Here is a 20,943-nt window from a genome sequence, read left to right as displayed (position 1 = left end):
AGCAAACAAAGTAGTAAATAAAATAAAGCAAGACAAAAACAAAGTAAAGAGATTGAGAAGTGGAGACTCCCTTGCGAGCGTGTCTTGATCTCCCGCAACGGCGCCGTGAAATTTGCTTGATGCGTGTAGTTGACACGTCCGTTGGGAACCCCAAGAGGAAGGTGTGATGCGCACAGCGGCAAGTTTCCTCGGTTAGAAACCAAGGTTTAATCGAACCAGTAGGAGTCAAGAAGCACGTTGAAGGTTGATGGCGGCGGGATGTAGTGCGGCGCAACACCGGAGATTCCGGCGCCAACGTGGAACCTGCACAACACAACCAAAGTACTTTGCCCCAACGAAACAAGTGAGGTTGTCAATCTCACCGGCTTGCTGTAACAAAGGATTAACCGTATCGTGTGGAAGATGATTGTTTGCGGAGAAAACAGTAAAAACAAGTATTGCAGCAGATTTGTATTTCAGTATAAAAGAATGGACCGGGGTCCACAGTTCACTAGAGGTGTCTCTCCCATAAGATAAAAGCATGTTGGGTGAACAAATTACAGTCGGGCAATTGACAAATAGAGAGGGCATAACAATGCACATACATGACATGATAAGCATAGTGAGATTTAATTGGGCATTACGACAAAGTACATAGACCGCCATCCAACTGCATCTATGCCTAAAAAGTCCACCTTCGAGGTTATCATCCGAACCCCTCCGAGTATTAAGTTGCAAAGCAACGGACAATTGCATTAAGTATGGTGCGTAATGTAATCAACAACTACATCCTCGGACATAGCGCCAATGTTTTATCCCTAGTGGCAACGAGCACAACACAACCTTAGAACTTTCGTCCATCGTCCCGGTGTCAATGCAGGCATGAACCCACTATCGAGCATACGTACTCCCTCTTGGAGTTAAAAGTAAAAACTTGGCCAGAGCCTCTACTAGAAACGGAGAGCATGCAAGATCATAAACAACATGTGTATAATAACTTGATAATTAACATGACATGGTATTCTCTATCCATCGGATCCCGACAAACACAACATATAGAATTACAGATAGATGATCTTGATCATGTTAGGCAGCTCACAAGATCCAACAATGAAGCACAATGAGGAGAAGACAACCATCTAGCTACTGCTATGGACCCATAGTCCAGGGGTGAACTACTCACTCATCACTCCGGAGGCGACCATGGCGGTGTAGAGTCCTCCGGGAGATGAATCCCCTCTCCGGCGAGGTGCCGGAGGAGATCTCCGGAATCCCCGAGATGGGATCGGCGGCGGCGGCGTCTCGCAAGGTTTTCCGTATCGTGGTTTTTTCGCATCGGGGTTTCGCGACGGAGGCTTTAAGTAGGCGGAAGGGCAGAGTCGGGGGCCGGACGAGGGGCCCACACCACGGGCGGCGCGGGCCCCCTTGGCCGCGCCGCCATGTGGTTTGGCCACCTCGTGGCCCCACTTCGTATGTTCTTCGGTCTTACGGAAGCTCACGTGGAAAAATAGGCCCTCGGGTCTTCGTTTCGTCCAATTCCGAGAATATTTCGTTACTAGGATTTCGAAACCAAAAACAGCGAGAAAACGGAACCGGCACTTCGGCATCTTGTTAATAGGTTAGTTCCAGAAAATGCACGAATATGACATAAAGTGTGCATAAAACATGTAGGTATCATCAATAATATGGCATAGAACATAAGAAATTATCGATACGTCGGAGACGTATCACACTCTAAGGTTACTTAAATATGAACACCGAATGTTGTGGAGCTTGTTAACTCCGGCTTGAGGGAGCTCTTGTAGCCCTACACAATGAATGGTGTTTGTCATCCAACAAGAGAGTGTAGAGAAAGTAGTATTTGTTTATTCAGTTATGTGATCAATGTTGAGAGTGTCCACTAGTGAAAGTATGATCCCTAGGCCTTGTTTCCAAATACTACAAACATCGCTTGTTTACTGTTTTACTCCATCTTTACTTCCTGCAATATTACCACCATCTATACCACATGTGTTTTACTATCTCTTCGCCGAACTAGTGCACTTATACATCTGACAAGTGTATTAGGTGTGTTGGGGACGCAAGAGACTTCTTGTATCGTAATTGCAGGGTTGCTTGAGAGGGATATCTTTGACCTCTACCTCCCTGAGTTCGATAAACCTTGGGTGATTCACTTAAGGGAAACTTGCTGCTGTTCTACAAACCTCTGCTCTTGGAGGTCCAACACTGTCTACAGGAATAGAAGCGTGCGTAGACATCACACACCTTTTATGCTTGTTTCAGCATGATCTCAAATATCAATGCAAAGATGAAATATCAATTAAAATTATCATTTTGCGGTATTTTGACGTGATAAAAGTCATCTAAGCACTTAACCATGCACCTGGGCCAAAGGAGAATGCGAGGAGGAACTCCAAAGAGTTTAGCGGGCATCAGTACGGGGGGACCCCGTTCGTAGCGTCCGCCCGTATGCAACGCCATGAGATCCTTCTCATAAAATACTTTCACCTCGCGCAGACGGATCAGAGATCAAACATACACAACTGCCAGAAACACCGAAACACCACCTCTGAGAGATCTGGAGGAGGAACTTGGGAGAAGACATCATCCGGGCTGCAACACGGATCATTGGAGGACAAGACATCATCCCCCTCATCATCAACCGCTACATCTTCATCACCATCACCAATCCCATTCTTATTCAACAATAGTTGTGATCTCAATATATTGCTATTGTGGATTTGTATTTGAATTCATACCGCTGCCTTTATTCCACCCATAAGATTATGATGATGTTCTTGACTGCTTCCATGTGTGAGTAGTTCTATTTGTTCTTGGGGAGATGGAGAAACCCTAGCATGACCATGAGATGAATCAAAGATGATCTATGGTTTTAATATATGAATGTGTGTTAGTTTTCTCTCTAGATATTATGTGAAGTGCACCATGTAATATTTGCCTTAGGGACTAGAGAGAGAACTACCCTTTGAAGTATGATAACGTGTACGACGGGAAGTGACATTACCGTGGCGGTGCTTTATCATATGGAAGAGGGGGATAAAGGGAGACTCACTAAGATCATACCGAGAACCATGGGGAAACCCTTAATTGCGATAGTCAATATGTGGTTGCAGAAGGCTAGCCGAAGTGGATATTTAGAGATTCGATGACCGATGGTTTTCTGGACGCATCTTATTTTGGATCTCTCACCACACACTACATGATTAAAAGCATAGTTTATCTTGATTAATATTAATCTTAATGCTAGAGGTGATCCAACAAATCCTCGAGAACACTTTGTCTTATATATTGAGTTTCACTTCATTTCTCACTATGCTTGTTACTTTATTGTTTTATTTACTTTCTTGCAACCAAATACAACTCTCTTTAAAGCACTCCTACTTGAGATTAAGGAACGACGTACAAGTGGCCCTTGATAGATAGTAGCAAGGGGCATCAAGACCTTAATTAACTAGTAGCTCCTCGTGGTTCGATACTCTTATATATTTCGAAACTAGCTACAATTGAACTGTGCACTTGCAATCATCAGTATATAAAGAACTCTTTATTTGACTGCATGCTCTAAACCTTGGTCAGCCATAGCTCAACTCATGATCCTATCATGACACCGACTTAGAGCCATATCTTGAATTATTTTTCTTGAAATCAAATTCTCAAGATCTTGATGCTAGTACTCAAGGTATATATTTATCTTCATAGCATCCATATTTGAATCCAACACATGGACTACAAACATTACCTATGGAATATTCCTTCATATAAAACTCAATGGAAATATTAGTCCATACGGATTGTCATCACTTATCAAAACCACACATAGGGGAAATGTACCCTTGCAATTCCTTCATCCTTCTGTGATTCTCTACATGATAAGGCGGCTGATGGATGGGGTGTCATCGGTGGCGATCAGGGAAGCCAGGGCCGAGGCACTGGACGATTGGTGGCGATATAGTCGTTTGCGGGTTCAGGAGGCACGACTGATGATGAAAACCAAGCCGAATTCGATCATGGTGGGCAATGGCGACATCTTTGAGTCGCTACCTTTCCAAAGGCATTGTTGTTGTAGCTCTCGTCTCCTCGCCCGAGCTGCTCTAGGGAAACCTTAGTTCTAGGTATCCCGTGTCAGAGGATGGTGACGCGCAACGTCTTCTACCTCTTGGGGTTGTTGGCATCATTTTTGGAGTATGTGTTGGATAGAAGGGTCACGAGGAGGAGCGACATTGTTTCTTCCGTGTTGAATACAACAAGTCTCAGTGACAGATGCATGTTGATGGGCGCGCCGTGGTGGCGTTGTCTGGCACGTGATGGCGTCAATGGAAGGAATGTCAAGGTTAATGCGTTGATACCTTTCCCAAGATGGGTTCGTGGAAGAAGGCGATGTTGATTCTTGAGCGTGCACAACAACGCACACTAAGGTTTTGGTGGACCGATTTTTGCTCCCGACTCACACCGTTGGGTGGCTTGGTGAGGCCTCCGAATATAGATGATGTACGTAGGTGTGGTCAGGCACACAACCCTGCTCTCGTCGCAACACATGTGGCCAAGAAGGTGGCTTTGGGATGATCGATGTACTATTTTTTAAGGCTCTCTTGAATAATATTATAAAAAGTTGTGTACATCACTTTGATGGAGAGGTCGGAGGTTTTAATCTCCTTTTTATAAAAAAAATAGAGGCTTGAGCCAGCTCTGAACTAAGTTACTTCTTACACTAGTACCGAACTGCTACTTAGAGCTGACTTTTGTCCGTAGTCCTCACACGGTTCTTCTATCCGACTCAAAGCCTCGTTCTCTAATAGCAGACCCTAGCTGAGACGGTTAACTTATCTGCTCAAAAAATAGCAACCTCAAATGGCCCGCAATAATTGTCTTTCCTTTTATCCTGGACTTATATGATTTTTATGTCTTATCAACCTTCTTAACAATTACATATATTTCTACGCTAGCTCTACATGCCAATTCGTTTGGTCCTCGTGGGTTTGATACTCATTACTCGTCGAAGATGCCAGAATCCATAACCTACACTTGTGGAGGTGGAGGACTATTGATTTAGTATGGTAGATGATGATGTTAGCCGAGTCGCTGCATGATCGGATGGAATTTCAGTGGTAGCATTGACTACGATATAAAGGACACCACCATATTAACTCACTCCGAGTAATGAGTGGAACAACTACTAGAAGATCAATCACCAAGGCGATGAGTGTTGCACCGCTCCTATCCGAAGCAAAAAGAGACGATTTGGAGTTCCCTGGTGGACTCAACAATGACAAAATTGCATTGTCTCCATGTTGTAGGCATTGTTTTCTTACTGATGCTTTGGCCTTTGATTGGTTGGGTCTATAGCTAGGATGAAATCCTTGTCTCAGTCTCCACAACATCATCACAACTATGTACTCATTTATAAAGACTATTATTGCGAAAGATGGTGACTTAGTCGTATGTATTTTATATAATCATGTATTGGGTCAATCTTTGTTGGCTTTCACATGCTCCGTTTATATATTTTCTTAGTCTCCTCTGAATCAATAAGATGATGGTCGTCTACATCTTAGAATGTAGAGGCCAAAAATTACAACATTCAAAAGTTCATTAAAATGTAGCCAATCATATCTAGTTTAAGGTTGGCCATGAAGACCGATAACCTGTAGGTTTAAGTGGAAGGATTGCAATGGTAATACCGTTTTGAATACTATGCAATTGAAAATCATGAGACTAAACACCACATAAAATAATTGTAAGTGCATGTTTAATTTGAAAATTTGTAAAATGCATGAACAGAAAATAACTTAGGTGAGGATCATATAAGAATTGAAAATGCACGTTGCTTGGTTGGATTGGAGAAAAACAATGATATTTTTATGAAAGATTGTGTGTTTTCAACTCACAAGTCATATAGCTGCAAAGAGATTTGCATATTTAGCGGAAAATATATTTCTACAAACAATTGCATAATCATAAAAATATAATAGTCTACGAAGAATAAATTCTAGAAAGTCCATTGATTAATATCCATTTAAAATATTAAAATCAAAGGGGTCAATACCAACAAGACCGACGTGAATAGCGCCGTATACATGAAAGCTCAAAGAAAGGGATAAACAAGTAACAATAATTTCTGGAACTTGATTACTCTTAAATCCAATATTATTTATTTTGGACTTAAGTTACATGTGTACAGACCATTAAGTTAAAGAAAAGTCGGGAGAAAAAAGTTCCTTTTAGACTGTTTATTTAAAACTTATTATTTTTGCTTAAGCTAGGTATTTTCAATTTTGATTATAAAAAAAGGGACACACATACATACCGTGCGTTCTCTACATGCAATTTTTGTTCGAAATTTTTGAAGAACTGGAAAAACGAATTTTGGCCCGGCAAGTTATGAGGTTCATAAACTAGCTTCATTTTCGATTTTACCAAGAAAGCGGTCAAAGAAGAGTCGAAGACCAGGCAAAGGTCACACGCACTTTCCCTGATCTCCTCCTTGTTTCCCCCAAATCTCCAGATCGCCGGCGATCTTCCCGGCGGCGGCCTACGACTAGCGAGGGCGCCAGCCGCCACCTCCCCCTTCTACTAGTAGAATAACTGCACGCTCTGCAAAATAATTCGTAGCGGCGGTAGCGATAGAAGAGGGGATGACTAGCCTGTCCATCACGGTGATGACGCTGAACCTCCAGGAGGGGGATCAGCCGAGCGAGAGCCCTAACAGCTGGGAGAAGCGCCGCGACATCTGCGTCAGCGTCATCACCAGCTACTCCCCCACCATCCTCTGCACCCAGCAAGGTTAGCGGGGGTGGCCATGGATCCCTTTTCTTGTGTAATGTAATTGATTTGGTTCAACCGTTCATCGAGATGGACTATGCGTGGAACTTCATCTGTGACATTCCGAAGAAGGTTCCATGTGGTAGCAAGTAGCAACGAAGAGTGCGTGGATTGGCTTCAGCCGTCCGTACGAACTTGAATGCGTTGCTCATTTCCTATGTTAGGATCTGAACACTGTATTTATTTTGTTGCGATGATCTAAACACTGTAGTTAGAGTTCCAGAGTCACTATATTTTTGCTTGCATTGGTCCACTCTGTGACTTTAAAGTTCATTTGATTACATTAGTTCATTCTAGGCTTGAAATAATAGGTCTCGTATGCAGGGTTGAGGTGTCAGCTGGACTACCTACAGCAGTGCCTGCCAGGTAATGATTTCTCTCCATGTTACATCTCCCCATTCGTTCTTGCATGCTAAATTTTCTGCTTCACTACATACTGGATGATCACTGTTCTTCTGCGAGCTTCTCGTTTGGAACAATGGTTGGGAATAGTCTCTAATATCATCACTGAGCTCTGCTACGAACTTGTGGAAATGTATTACTCTAATTAAGTTCATCACTATTCTGCATTATACAGAATGGCTTTCTCAAGCTTCTCAGTACTCGGATAAGCCTTTTTTATTGTACCATACAAAACAACACGCGATAAAACCAAAGACAGATAAAACAGCTAAATTATAAGAGAAGTAAGCTTCTCCAAACCATACACTAGTCTACGAACTTGTAACGCTGAATCTATGTGCCTTAGAACAGATACATTCAATAGTGTAGTTCATGTTTCCTAAATAGTATACCATTGTGCATGTTGCTGCCTGCTGGGCTGCACTGCTGCATTTGTTTGGCCGTTGGTAGCTGATAGCCAAAAAACAAAAAGGCCATATAAGGAATTTTGAGAGCATTTTTGTCCATTAACAATGTGCTGTAGTACAAATTTCTGTCCACCTTCTTTTGTTTGGAAAAAGAATACTCCAGGATTCTAGCATATATGTCTATCTACTTGATCGACAAGTGGATATCCACTTTAGGAATCTACATATACGTTCTAAAACCTTTCAGATGATGAAACCAATGAGTATCTGGATGGAAACTCATCGCCAGTTGGTCTATTTTGATTTTACTAACTCAGAGGGACTTCAAGCTACAAAGGGGCACACATGGCATGTAGCCACAAATCATCTTTTGCTAGAAATGGGACTTTGGGATGGCATCATGAAATCCATGGCACCTCATCTGTCGGGAATCACCGCCAGGCCCTCGGTTCCTAGTCTATGGATGATTGTTTTCTAGAAGCTACCCACAGTCAAACCATTTGAGGCCATATGCTTTCAGGCGATACTTGAACAATTATCTGCATTGTCCTCTTAGTTTACGCTGTAGCTGTAGTACCGAACAGCTCCTTGTTATCTGGATAGGTAAACTGTATGCTCCCCTTTCTACAGTCGCACCCAAGAGTAGTCCAATGCTATTCGATTCATAAATAGATGCTGGTGTGATTTCCTGGATGTTAGTGCCTGGGGCTTGTGGCTGTTGCACGACAATATGAGTTTATGAAGTATATATATGATATTGAACTTTCAAATATGGATATGGTTCTCTGTAACATGTTCTGATAATACGACTGGCCTAAAATGAAACAACCCCGAAGGCACAGTTCTTTATTTGATTGATTACCATGGTACAGAATGAACAAATCTTTTAAGGGTGATATGTCATTTCTATTGGGCTTATTTTCTTCTTGCGCCTTTAGGGACAAACATTTATCTTTGACCAAGATGAGCCAGATTTAGCTACTAACTAAAATGCCCGGGGGCTAGCTATTCGTTTTGTAATACAATGCTGCGTAGGCTGTTGATCTGAAATTCAGCATGTGTGGAGAGACGAATTACCAAGCTGTTCTACTTATCCAGGTTATGAGCAATTTGGCATTTCAAGAAAAGGTTCACAAGATACCACTGATGAATACTGCACGATATTCTACGAAAAAGAGAAGGTTTGTATTTCCTTGACAATCTACTATTCTGCCAGAATTAAATATTGTTCATTCATAGATGAGTTGAACTACCCACAAATTTTATGAAGGTGGAGCTTACAGAAGGTGGCACCTTCTGGTTATCAGAATCTCCGTCAGTGCCGGGAAGCATTGCATGGGGAGCAACTGCACCATGCATTGCTACATGGGCAATATCCTTTTGTATACTTTCTTATCATATCATTTTTCCATCTCTAGGTTTCTTGATTGGTATTTGAAAAAAATTGTTGCCTTAACTGACATGATGTACACACGTTTCAAGTCAAAAGAGTAGAGCCACCTGGGTTCAGTTTCCAAATTGTTAATACAAATCTCGATGAAGATAGCCCTCGTGCTCGTAGACGAAGTGCTTTGCTTACATGGCAACATATAGCATCTTTGCCACCCAATTTGCCTGTGATCTATTGCGGGGGCTTCAACACACAAAAGGAATCCATGACTGGGCGATTTTTGCTCGGCAGATCTAGGTATAGCTTGTTGGAGGATGATAATGTTGTTGAGATTAACATAGTTCTTTCACATAGAAATATTATGGGTACATACGTCAACTGTTCAGTTTTACTGTTGATAGCTGTTAAACCTTCCATTTACGACAATATCAAATAATAACATCTATATTTTCAATCCATAGAGTTGATCTTTCTTCTAATAAAATCCCTGATATGATCATACCTGCATTTGGAGCACTACTAAAGTACAAGTATTGGCTTTACATTTGTGCTGATGTGGTACGATGTTCTGTAAAAGGAAACCTAGTTCATGATGTCAGATAGTTGTGCTATATAATTCTTGTGTCAATTATTATCTTCCTTTGTTGTGCGTAGTGCATGATCTTACATGATATGTTTTCAGAAGTGACCAAAGTACTGTTGACACTACTTTTGAGATTTGAACATTTTTGAGATCTTAGGTAATTAAAGAAATTAAGTATGCAAACTTCAGAAACGAAGTTTGAGTTTAAATGTCAGAAACTACCATACATTTGAGTATTGATATATGATGAAGTTGTCATGCTTTAAGTAGTTTGATTTCCAAATTTGACATTTGAGTATTGATATATGATGAAGTTTTCATGCTTTAAGTGGTTTGATTTCCAAATTTGTATTGTTAATATTTCAGTATCCGTACATATTGAAGAAAACCTGAAAGTTTGCATTTATTATTCTAAAAATCGTGGCCCCATCTGTTGTACTCCCTCCGTTCACTATAAGATGTTTTAGATATTTCAATGTGGACTAGATACGGGCAGAAATGAGTGAACCTACACAATGAAACGCGTCTAGATACATGCGTTTTTCGAAAAACTCTCAAACATCTTATCTTATAATAGTGAATGGAGGGAGTATTAGAAGTAATAAAAGTAAATGGCTCATGTGGCACATAATCTACATACCAGTCAAAAGTGTCATAAAACGTAGAACTCAACCTATTTTTGAATAGAAGAGGGAAAAATTGATGGCAGACCTGAATCTTGCAATTATCAAGTCACACATAACATATTTTCTCCTTTTTCCCAAAGACATAATAATGGCTTGGGAATGGTTCAATACACTTTGCTTAAAAAATTGTTCTTATGTATCCCATCGAACAAGAAACATACAAAGTAAATGTATTGACCAAAGCAGGGAAAATTTGAAAACATATGCATTTAGGAGCATCCCTTCTTCAAACTCATACCAAAACCATAATCTCAATAGTATCTGAGGTATGTCCGTGATTCTTATGTGCAATGGAAGCCCTTGTCAATGCAGAACGGTCTGCTGAATGTGTTTACCTGATAGACATTTCATATTGAGCAAGAGATTACTAATTGTAGATCAGCTTAGGGATGAACAAGTAGTTGGGTTTGATTTGGGCCTTAAGAGTAATTTTCAAGTGCTTAATTGCTTTTGTCAAGAATTGGAAATGACCACATTATTGATATTTGTATAGACGTGTCTGTGATCATCAATAATATCATGTTTATTTGAATATGCATCCTTTATGTTTTTAGCGGAGTGTTGGCAGTCCCCTTACTATGTTGATTTGACATAATCCCATGCGGTTTTACTACAGGGAGCATGGTGTTGTGGGTGATATGAGAGATGCTTGGCCAAATGCTCGTGTGCGCAAAAACGTTTCACTGATACACACATATCATGGTTTTAAAGGTATTCACCGAGATGTCTCCTTTTTACCAGAAATAATATATATCATCCATTCAGTAGTTTCTGGATTACTTGCTAAACAGAGGAAAACATTTCCTCAAAGAAAACCTTACTACAGTATAAGTAACTATGGCCAAACTTACACCTCTTTCTTCAGTCTCCAATGGCAAACAGCTCAAACTGACTTTGTTGAAAAAGTTTACATTTTATATCTTACAATTTAGAAACTGGGAAAATAAAACGAAGGGATTGTCTTCGATGTGCTGCTTGAAGATTTTGTCGTTATATTGTAGAGAGAACCTTTTCCCTATTATTTCCAAATGTAATGTCTGCCACTGCTCTTTTTTGCCGGGGCCATCATGTATGTTATCAGTAAAGTCATGGTCTTCTGCAACACCTATGGTTCAGTGGGTCTCAATTGCAGTTTGTACTTGCCAATGCTTTCATTTCTCAATTAGCAGTATTCTCTCTAGAAATCTTACACAGAAGATTGCTGTGCTGCAGGGGAGAAACAAGGTGCGGCAGAATTTCTAAAATTAGTATTTAGAGCTCTTTGTCTCTGCTGGGATAGACAAACTCAGGACTTGCATATCGACTGGATACTGTTTAGAGGGCGTCCACTGGTTCCTGCATTATGTGAAGTCATAAATGACAACATAGACGGTGTTTATCCGTCGTCGCATTTCCCCATCTTTGCTGAGTTTTTGCTTCCCCGCTCAGTCCGCCTAGCCGAGACGCCTTCATAGCCAGTGTTTGTACTCCTGTTGCAACAATTCTTCTCCCGACTACAGTTCTTTAGCCTTGTTTGGTTTTTGGCTAACTTATTCATTTACCCAGCCTGTTGTTCTGGATGGCATCTTCACCCTCCATGGCAACAGCAGCTCGTGCAGTCTATGAAATTTCACTTTACTCGGGTATTTTTTTTCCATTCCATGGTCTGCATTTTTTTAAATGTACGACTCCTTACCAGCCAGGGGTGCTGATATTGTCTTTGTATTTTACTGAACTGTATAGCAGTTGCGAAATCTCAAATCTGTCAATAAACTTTGCCAAGAATATGGAAGCAATCTAAGTATTCCATTTTAGCTATGCGGATGAGCTCTGTGTCATGTGATCGTCTAATGTTACATTAATTCATCTAGCTGGCAAGCTTTGGTATCACCTTTTATTTATATGAGTTTGGATTGTGTGAACAAGCCCCCAAGTCAGGCCAGTTTAGGTCACTGGCAAGCTGGACCCTCATAGGTGGGGCCTAATGTCAGTGACCAAAGTCATAAGAAAGTCAGAAGGCACAGTTAGCGAATCTTGACACAATATTGATACAGGCACCCCCTTAGGTATCCGAAAGTGAAACTTGCTGTAGTATCATAGTATGAGCAGCATTAGTTGTCTTCTTCCCCTGTTGCTGCGGGTAGCACCAACGCAATACAGTATCGTGATAAATCACTTAATTGCATCGCATCTCATCATCTTGAAAGAAACTTGATTTCACAGTACTCATATGTTTAGGACTTTCGTCTCATGTGTTAAGCAGACAAAACAGAATTAGCAGAGACCTTGCGTTTAAAATATGTGACATTATGACGTAATCATTACTAGAATAATTCCGTCCTTCTGTACTATAAGAAGATCGCAAAGATGATTATCCAACACAACCAAACGCAAATAACTAAAACTAGTGGTTGGGGCGCCCCTTGGGGCGCCTCCTCGCTGGTCAGGTGCGGCTCAATAAATATTTCAATAATAAATATTCCAATCTTCATGTCCAGCTTCAGTCAATTTAAGTGATCTTGGACACGCAATCTCATATCAGCATTTTTTTCCTCCCTCACCAATAACTAAGACCATGCTTGGACATTGTCTCTGATTTATTTTCTATAATCTATAACTTGATAAAACTGGTTTGCAACAATGCTTACCAGAAGAAAACAGCGTGTACATTTCATTTTTCTTGATTGAAACACAAGTGGCTGATACAGGTAACGATGGTTCCATGATTTTACTTAACATACAAGGTTAAAAGGATGCCTAAACTAATTAACACACATCAAGTTGGTACACTAACAAAAGGCGCACACACAGAAAACAGATCAAACAGAGCTGAGCAGCTAGGCCTGAAGTATCAAAGAAGAAAAAACAACAAAGGTGATGTATTGCATCCGTAGACCGTAGGGGAAGTTCCTGTAATCCAGCACAAAGAGAGAAGCTGCTCAATTGTTTCTCCATAGACTTGGTATGGACAGACAAACGAAATTTGTCTGTAATTCAATGAAAGATCCGGTGCATGAATGTACATACATATGTTAAGTGCAAGAAGGAAATAAAAACTAAACATGTACAAAATATTAGCAAACATCAGTATACCTTTCATGCACTGCATGTTTTGAGCTGTGATGTCAGGCATGCCAACAGCCGATGGCTGAAGTGTGGGCAGCCTCTGCAACAATCATGAATCTACAACTCAATGTAAGAACAAAAGGCATGGAGCAGATGATTACTTGTTAATTTCCTAGTGGACAGAGTACATATGTGCTACTAACAGCTTTATAGCCAACAAGCACATTATGAATATTGGGTGGTGGTAGCGTTAAACAACTCCGCAAGTGACAAAACAAAACTTTATTGGGTGGTGGTAGCAGTAACCTAAACTACAAGAAACACCGACATAAACTAATTCGAAATTCCACTAAATCAAATAGTCCCTACATGATATCAAACATCAAGTGGTACATACTTTCCTAGATATACACGTTGTCAAATAAAGAACCTATCAGCAAACAGAGCATACAAATAGACACAGAGAGTCCAATTACATCAACAGATAGAGAAGATAATATCCACAATTAATGTCAATTTTTAGCAGGAAAATAAGTATATACACTGGAAAATAATGGCACCAACCACAAATACAGCTAACCTAGGACAATGAGGTTCAATGTGATTCTTTATTTCCTCCAGGTTTCAGCTCAACACTGTTCCTTATTTGAATGTAAGAACACAGCTAACCCATGCCAAAAATATGCTAGATAATATTACCATCAAGATGTGAAGTTGAAACGACTTACAATTTCTATAAGAATGGGACTGAGAATCAAATTACAGAAATCATCTTGCACATTTCTAGCAACTTACCAATAGAAACAGAAGGCACTAAGAGCTAATTTGGTAAGGGGGAAAATGATATTTTGACCAAGAATGAACTACCCGTATGTTCCATTAAATACTTTATAAAAAAAACAAGCTCAAATTGTAGTAAAACTTTTGATAGATTTGGATATTGCCTTCTTTATGTATTAGGAATGGAGCAGCGCAACTACAAAGCTCAGAAGGAAGTAGAAACAATCGCTACAGTACTTTATATTTTTGCTTATGATTTTCGTTGGCCATCTCCTAAGCAAAAGTAATGTTAACTTGTTTCCTACTTACTCCATATCGCGAAAAATAAAATGTATAATGCTACTGCTCATCTAAAACGCAGAGGATGTCAAATCATGTTAGGCCCAGATCACAAAGTTCAGAAATTTTTGGCTTCAGTATGATATCATTCAGGAACAAAGAGAATTTAAAGCACAACAATATTCTGAAGAAATCAAAACAGTTTACTAACACCATCAGTAAACCATTTTGTCGATGGTTCTCTGTGAACATACAATCACGACAATAAAATTTTGGAAGTTACTATGAATTTAATTTATAGAAGCTAAAGATCGGGCTAACAATAAGTGTGCATTATTTTGGCATATCAGATGAAGTGCTTTCGTAATTGTGCTTATAGAAAGGTTAATCTTCAGAGGCTCACGTGGCGTGCGAGGGCTGGGCGCTGGATTTGCTTCTGTGCTTACAGTAAGGTTCTTTGAAGTGCTTACTATTCTCTCTCACCTTCATCTCCTAGCACCCATCTATGCCATGCTGCTTCTAATCAGATAGTGATTTGCGAAGTTTATGCTCATGGCCCAAGACACACAAAATAGAACAATGCTCACTGGCCAAGAGTCATGCATGAAACATAGTAATTTGTCTGGAATCCTAATGTGATTCCTACATTCCAAATGGGGTCAATGTATATTCTACAGGAGAAAAAAGGTAATACACATGCATATTGAAAATAAAGAGCATAAATTTAGCGGCATGACCACAAAAACAACAAACTCCACTGAAATGAACTTACCAGGCATGGCAAGGGCTTATCAGAATAGTTCCACACGTAGAGGACTAAGCCTACAGAGAACATAGGAAAAATAGTGCATTTCCATTGTTATCAGTTGGAAAAAGAGGAAGGGTACAAGTCATTATTGAAAATCAAAGCCTTGTTGTGAAACTCATGACGTGTTTTCAAGTGACCAGCGCTTATATATGTTAGCTTCTCTCTATTGCTTCGATCAGACTCTATAGATGAATCTGTGCCAGAGGCACAATGGTCAAAAGTGGTATTGAAGTTATAACTAATGACTTGCCATTTTTCAATAGTTCACAGTAGGAAGCAACAGGTAATAAATAAAATACAACAACGGTATATGGATTGTGACCTCATTTTTATCTTCTAATGCACTTGTGGACTCGTCTAGAGAAGAACCAAAGTTACTTTTGTGAGTAATATTGTCAGTTAGTGAAACATTTCCTAGTTAAAAGATGAGCAGATGCAACAAAGTGATGAAGCGGGTGGTACTAAAGAAGTAGGGTGTTGCAAAATCAGGCTGGATGTACCTCGTTATAACAAATAAACATAACTTATTTTTCAATATAATCATCTAAAATGCGAAAGATTATAGTTTTTGTCTCAACAATGCTCACTGCCATCATAATTTGACAAATTGACGCAACAATACAGTACCATTGTACTAATAGTTTTGTATCTTCGTGAAAACTTAACTTGAACAAATATCTTCACTGTCAGCCGCCCCCGCCACCCTTGAGACTCGGTGCATCCTCGACATTGCCTCATTGTGGTTGCCGTCGCTGTCGTCTCCAATTTGCACTAAGCCATGGACAAGAAACGTATAAATTATAAGCTCACCCTGTAGCCAATAAATAATAATAGAGGTCGGATGGATTTTATTTCTCACAAGATCATTTGTGGTAAAAAGAATAGAGAACATCATGAGTAACAGTGGGTAAATCTATAGGAAGGAAAAACCTGGAATTAAAAGCTCCATCCATTATACCTTGAGCAACTTGACCCTGTCCTGGAGCTCGGCCAACTCCACAAGAACCAACTGTACAAACAAATGGAACCAAACAAAAAATGTCAGAGTGAAGCAACGACTAATTAAAAATGGTTAGCCATGTCTGCCAGGTATGGAAGCACATTAATAAGGAGATTTGATGATCCTTGCACTTCCAAGGAACAAATGTCTGCAAAAACAAGTATGATAGAAAAATTAAACATAACTGTGTACACAGGGCTCATAGATGGAAGACGAAGAACAACGGTTAGCCCTTACATAGTTACATGTTCCATGTGGAGTATCACTATGTGCCAAGAGATCCCCAAGGCGCCCTCTTGAACCCGCTGCCTCCTATCCTTGCCCTCACCGCTGCATTTGGCTCTATCATCAATCATTGCAAGAGAAATAAGAAAACAACAGCATTCCATTAGCAAGAGGGGAACGGACGTGAGTACCCGATCGCCGATATGCACCGGCGTGCAGCAGCAGCCCGTCGTCCCTGACACGGGAGGAGAGCAGCATCAGCAGGCCGGCCTCCATGTCGCGGCGGCGGCAAATCTTGAGGCACAGGTCGTCCTTCTCCCGGATGACCGCCAGGGCGAAGAAAAGGGGATCCCTTTTCCCGCCGGTGGGGATGCGGCCGCCGGGGTTCTTGACCTCGTCGTGGCGGCGCTGCTGCCCGCTCCCTGTGGCTAGTCCCGTTAGCTTTTTGCCGCCGCCGGGCAGGTTGGGACGGGAGAGAAATTAGGGGTCGGCAGGGAGAGCGAAATTGAGAGGAGGGAGGGCATCCAGAGGAAATGTTTGGCGGTTTTCTTTCCTCGCTCGCGTGCAGTACAACAGCTCGAGCGCTCTCGCAGTACAACTGCAGTACAAATCGATCGAGGCAGTACGATTTTTGCCCAGCCCAGTGGACGCCAACAGGTAATCGTGGATAGCCCCAGAGGCTCGGTAGGGTGCACGCACTTTCTTGTTCTCAATAGGCTCCCTCTCTTGTCTCCCTCTCGCTTTAAAGTCCCCAAGGGACCCTAATATTGTCGTTGCAAGCAATGTGAGGTAGGAAGAAGCATGTCCAACACTGCCATCGGTGTTGGACATGCTTCTCCCTCCCTCCTCCCCTCCTCCCTGCCGTCGCCAGAATGTGAGGTAGGGAGAAGCATGTCCAACACCGATGGCGGTGGGCCATCCTCTCGCCCCCTCACCCTAGGATGTCGCCCTATGTCCTGGGCATAGCGCAACCAGCTGGCGTCACGATATGACTGCTTCTGCGGCGTCACAGTGCACGTCTAGGTGGGCCCTTTCCGGGCATTTCGACGATCGTCAACGTAGGGACTGCTCCCTCTACCATGATGGCTCGGCCCCTAGGGCTGCAACACGCGGGTTGGAGGAGAGGACCGGTTGGTGAGAGTTGGGCTCGGACGTGGTCGAAGCTGACGATGGCGGTGTTCTTGGGTGTCGTTACCTTGTCGAAGGTGTCTTCTTTGTGAATCTCCTTCCTCCTCTCCAGAAGTTTTTGGGAAACCCTAGATCTGATTCTCCCTGATCGGACGATGGTAGCACCTCCGTTGTCGCTCTCCCTCTTGGGTGCATCATTTCGGAGCAGGTGATGCGTGGAGGTGTGTGCTGGTGGAGCGGTGTTTCATATACTGTATCAACGATGGTGGGTCTCAATGGCGCGGCGCAAGGAGGTCTCGGCGTGACGGTTTGCGCTTCTTGGCTCCGTGGAAGCGCGGATGACATGTTTGACACGGTTGATGCATTGATCGTTGTTCTAAAGATGGACAGGTTTGTACACTGTACTTGCGGCTTGTTCTTTGGGCGGTTTGGTGAAGCATCCGGTTTTGACATGATGTGCGAGTGCTTAGGCGTGAGGTCACTAGAGACCTAAAATAGTCACTAGGAGGCATAGGCGCGGCGACACGCCGCGCTGACTGTGTAATGTGTAATACGCTGATAGTAATTACTTTAAGGTCACACTTGAATTGATGAAATATCTTCTTGTTTAAATATAGTCCATTTTAAGATGGTTGGTAATGAAATCTGATAATCATACACTGAAATTATGTGCATAAAAAGTTAACCTTGAGAAATAAGTAAATGGTATACACCAATAGTGGGAGGGCATAGAGAAATATGGTAAACACGCACACTATAATAGTAGACTTGCTAGTTTTGATAATATACGTTTACACAATGTTCTAACTCCATGCACGAACTCTATTTTGGCCACTCCCGTCTTCACTTGGCAATGATGCTCTTCTCAAGCTTGATCCAGGCTGTCAGGCGAGAAGTAGGTCGTGGAGTGATATGTGTTTAGCATGCAATGCACACTGTCGGACAAAAAGGCACATCCTCTGAATATTTATATTTAGCAGGCACAAAGAGTTTCTAGACAACTTGCAAACTATGAGTCTGTTTGGATTTGAGGAAAAGCTGGCCTTACCAATTTTTTTTTTTTGCATGCCCATGTAATGTAGTTGCTGTTTGATTGGAAGCCAAAGTTTTTAAGACGGAGAAGTGCTAGAGATCTGATAAGATCAATGCGAAACATGACTATTGAGGAAATGAACTTAAACCATCTTCTCTCTCCCTACACAAAATGTATTAGTCAGAAAATAATAAGTAGAAATACTAAGTAAGCTGATGGTATGCACTCTGATTTTTCAGTCACATATAACATTTTTTTTTTTTGAAACGAGTGGCAAAAGATTTGCCACTATTCATTAATTAAGGGGAAGAGTTTAGACAAGACCGAAGGTTCACAAAGGAAAACACTCTAAATGAAGCTAATGGATTACTCTCCCGTTATTACAAAACTCAAACACTTTGCACCCGCGGCGACCCAAAGCTTCACTTCGGATTTGATGATGTTGAGGAGGGTGGCGGTTGGTGCGGACTTATGGTTGAAAATTTTAGTATTCCGCTCCTTCCAAATGGTCCAACTAACAAGCATGATAATGGAGGACAAGGCCTTACGATTGTCCGAAGCCTCATTCAACAACTTGGACCACCATCCCTCAAGGGTGAGATCGTCCGTCCACGCATCGAGGTGGATGGAAGGAATGCCAATCCAACTTTTCACCATCCCCCAAAGGCGCTTGGAGTAGCGGCAATGGGAGAGTAGGTGTGCCGCCGTCTCTTGAGTTTGGTTGCAAAGCGGACACCGACCGCAATTTGTTCTACCCCTCCTCGCTAGCCGGTCCGCCGTCCAAAGCCTATTATGGAGGGCCAACCAAGCGAAGAACTTGATCTTTGGGGGGGCCCAAGCCTTCCAAACCAACCGGTTCATGTTGGTAGTCACGGCGCCGAAGAATTGTGCTTTGTAAGCCGCCGCCGTGGAGTACTCTCCATTCTCGGTGGTGGTCCAAGTGATAGTGTCCTCAAGAAGCTCATTGAGATGAATGTCTCGGAGAAGAGTCCATAGCCGAATGTACTCAAGTAAATGTTGGATGGTGAGGTTTGTGTCCATCTTGATTTTTTTAACCCAAGCATGATCCGTCAACGCTTGGTTTACCTTCCATCTCTTCCTAGTAGAAGCTTCATATATAAGCGGAGCTATGTCTTTGGGCTTCGTGTCATTGAGCCAAGGAGATTCCCAAAAACTAGCAATCTTGCCATTCCCAATGGAGATAGAAGTGACACAAGTCAGAAGTGATGACAACATGACATATTTCAGTGAGATGTAACATTTTTCGTCCGATCATGTAAAGAATTTCAAAATCGCATGTATTAACAACTGGTAATATAATTTTACTAACTTCCCATTCACGGAGGAGCAGCTTACATATATTCCCCCACAAAAGCTCCAAGATAAAGAGGCAACACCTGGTGCACAGAGATATATGAAATGCTGAAATAATGTCTATGTGGTAAAAGAAGATAACAGATTGCCTAAGCACTTACACCATACATGAGCCTTTATAAGAGTTATAGCTTCAGATTCTCTATTGACATGTACCGGAATGCCTGGATCATAGAACTGAATGGAGCCTTTCTCGAAAGGTCAGCTTCAATTTCTACATATAGCCAAGAGTCAGCAGGGCCTCAACTTCAGAGTGGCAGTCATGATGGTTGCTAATAATCTATACAAAAAGTTACGCAAAAATAGAGTACAACCTCGTGATGATTGCTAATAATCGCATGGCTGAAGGAAAATATAATCAAAGCTAACGCCATTGGCTGATTGCAAATAATCTCAACGGAATACCTAGCTTTCCTACAAAATTTCATATAGTATAACCATAGCCCCTTTAAAATGCAAAACCTTTATCATTCTTGTACCACATGGTTTCTTTAGGTTTCTTTATATAGAATATTTCTACTGAAAGAGTAAACGAAGTATTGTAGCTACAATAGCTAATTCACTCATTGCTTAGCAAAACAATGAATGTTGGCTGCAATAACATATGGGGAAAATGTGATTATTATATTAAAGATGCATATTAAATCAAGCTTACTAAGTGACAACACACGATGCAATCCATCAGTGTATATATAAATATAAAACCCAAAAAAACCAAGTAGATTAGTACACATACGTGTTCAGTTCAGGACAAATAATTTGACATCCGCAATTATTTCATCAAATACTACAAAGTCCTTAAAGCAAGATACACAAAGACCCCTAACCCCAGGTTTTCTAGGTCAGCTATGCAAATCCCATTGTTTAATTTTCTTTGTGTTTTGAAGTAACACAGACACTGATGAGATCTCATGTTCTGAGAGCAAAATGACAACCCCCTTAGATTGCAGAGAAACACGAATTGTGCTTTGACCCGGACAAATA

General features: G+C 41.4%; 2 protein-coding genes across 15 annotated transcripts; one reads left to right on the top strand and one right to left on the bottom strand.

Annotated features, from left to right (window-relative positions):
• The first annotated feature begins 6,435 nt into the window (after positions 1-6,435).
• LOC124649533 lies at positions 6,436-12,051 on the top strand. Of its 2 annotated transcripts, XM_047189147.1 has the most exons (8): positions 6,436-6,780; positions 7,144-7,185; positions 8,727-8,809; positions 8,899-9,000; positions 9,101-9,315; positions 10,904-10,998; positions 11,500-11,746; positions 11,833-12,051. In XM_047189147.1, the coding sequence occupies exons 1-7, from the start codon at positions 6,633-6,635 to the stop codon at positions 11,739-11,741; spliced, it is 927 nt and encodes a 308-aa protein (XP_047045103.1). In that variant the 5' UTR covers positions 6,436-6,632; the 3' UTR covers positions 11,742-11,746; positions 11,833-12,051. The 2 variants fall into 2 exon arrangements, with proteins under 2 accessions (XP_047045103.1, XP_047045102.1); XM_047189146.1 differs by having other exon boundaries at positions 11,500-12,051.
• An 859-nt stretch (positions 12,052-12,910) lies between these two features.
• LOC124649531 lies at positions 12,911-17,129 on the bottom strand. Of its 13 annotated transcripts, none has more exons than XM_047189141.1 (6): positions 16,608-17,129; positions 16,437-16,529; positions 16,130-16,347; positions 15,866-15,970; positions 15,164-15,213; positions 12,911-13,432 (listed from the first exon to the last, which is right to left on the bottom strand). In XM_047189141.1, exons 3-6 carry the CDS (start codon positions 16,146-16,148, stop codon positions 13,118-13,120), a joined length of 489 nt encoding a protein of 162 aa, XP_047045097.1. In that variant the 5' UTR covers positions 16,149-16,347; positions 16,437-16,529; positions 16,608-17,129; the 3' UTR covers positions 12,911-13,117. The 13 variants fall into 13 exon arrangements, 7 of the variants coding, with proteins under 7 accessions (XP_047045097.1, XP_047045098.1, XP_047045096.1 ...); XM_047189142.1 differs by having other exon boundaries at positions 16,616-17,129; XM_047189140.1 differs by having other exon boundaries at positions 16,437-17,129.
• Positions 17,130-20,943: the final 3,814 nt, after the last annotated feature.

The sequence above is a fragment of the Lolium rigidum genome, chromosome 4 (genome assembly GCF_022539505.1).
Source record: "Lolium rigidum isolate FL_2022 chromosome 4, APGP_CSIRO_Lrig_0.1, whole genome shotgun sequence".
Classification (NCBI taxonomy): Eukaryota; Viridiplantae; Streptophyta; class Magnoliopsida; order Poales; family Poaceae; genus Lolium; species Lolium rigidum.
The sequence above is the reverse complement of the archived record's forward strand: the minus strand, read 5'-3'. Positions and strand labels throughout refer to the sequence as shown.

Excerpts from the sequence above, each read along its gene's own strand:
- LOC124649533 (XM_047189147.1), top strand. The coding sequence starts at position 6,633 with ATGACTAGCCTGTCCATCACGGTGATGACGCTGAACCTCCAGGAGGGG. Across the intron at positions 6,781-7,143 it reads CATCCTCTGCACCCAGCAAG|GGTTGAGGTGTCAGCTGGAC; the intron begins GTTAGCGGGGGT and ends TCTCGTATGCAG. Across the intron at positions 9,001-9,100 it reads CATGCATTGCTACATGGGCA|ACGTTTCAAGTCAAAAGAGT; the intron begins ATATCCTTTTGT and ends CATGATGTACAC.
- LOC124649531 (XM_047189138.1), bottom strand. The coding sequence starts at position 16,094 with ATGATGTTCTCTATTCTTTTTACCACAAATGATCTTGTGAGAAATAAA. Across the intron at positions 15,214-15,865 it reads CAGTGAAGATATTTGTTCAA|GCTTAGTCCTCTACGTGTGG; the intron begins GTTAAGTTTTCA and ends TGTTCTCTGTAG. Across the intron at positions 13,433-15,163 it reads ATAAGCCCTTGCCATGCCTG|AGGCTGCCCACACTTCAGCC; the intron begins GTAAGTTCATTT and ends TGATTGTTGCAG.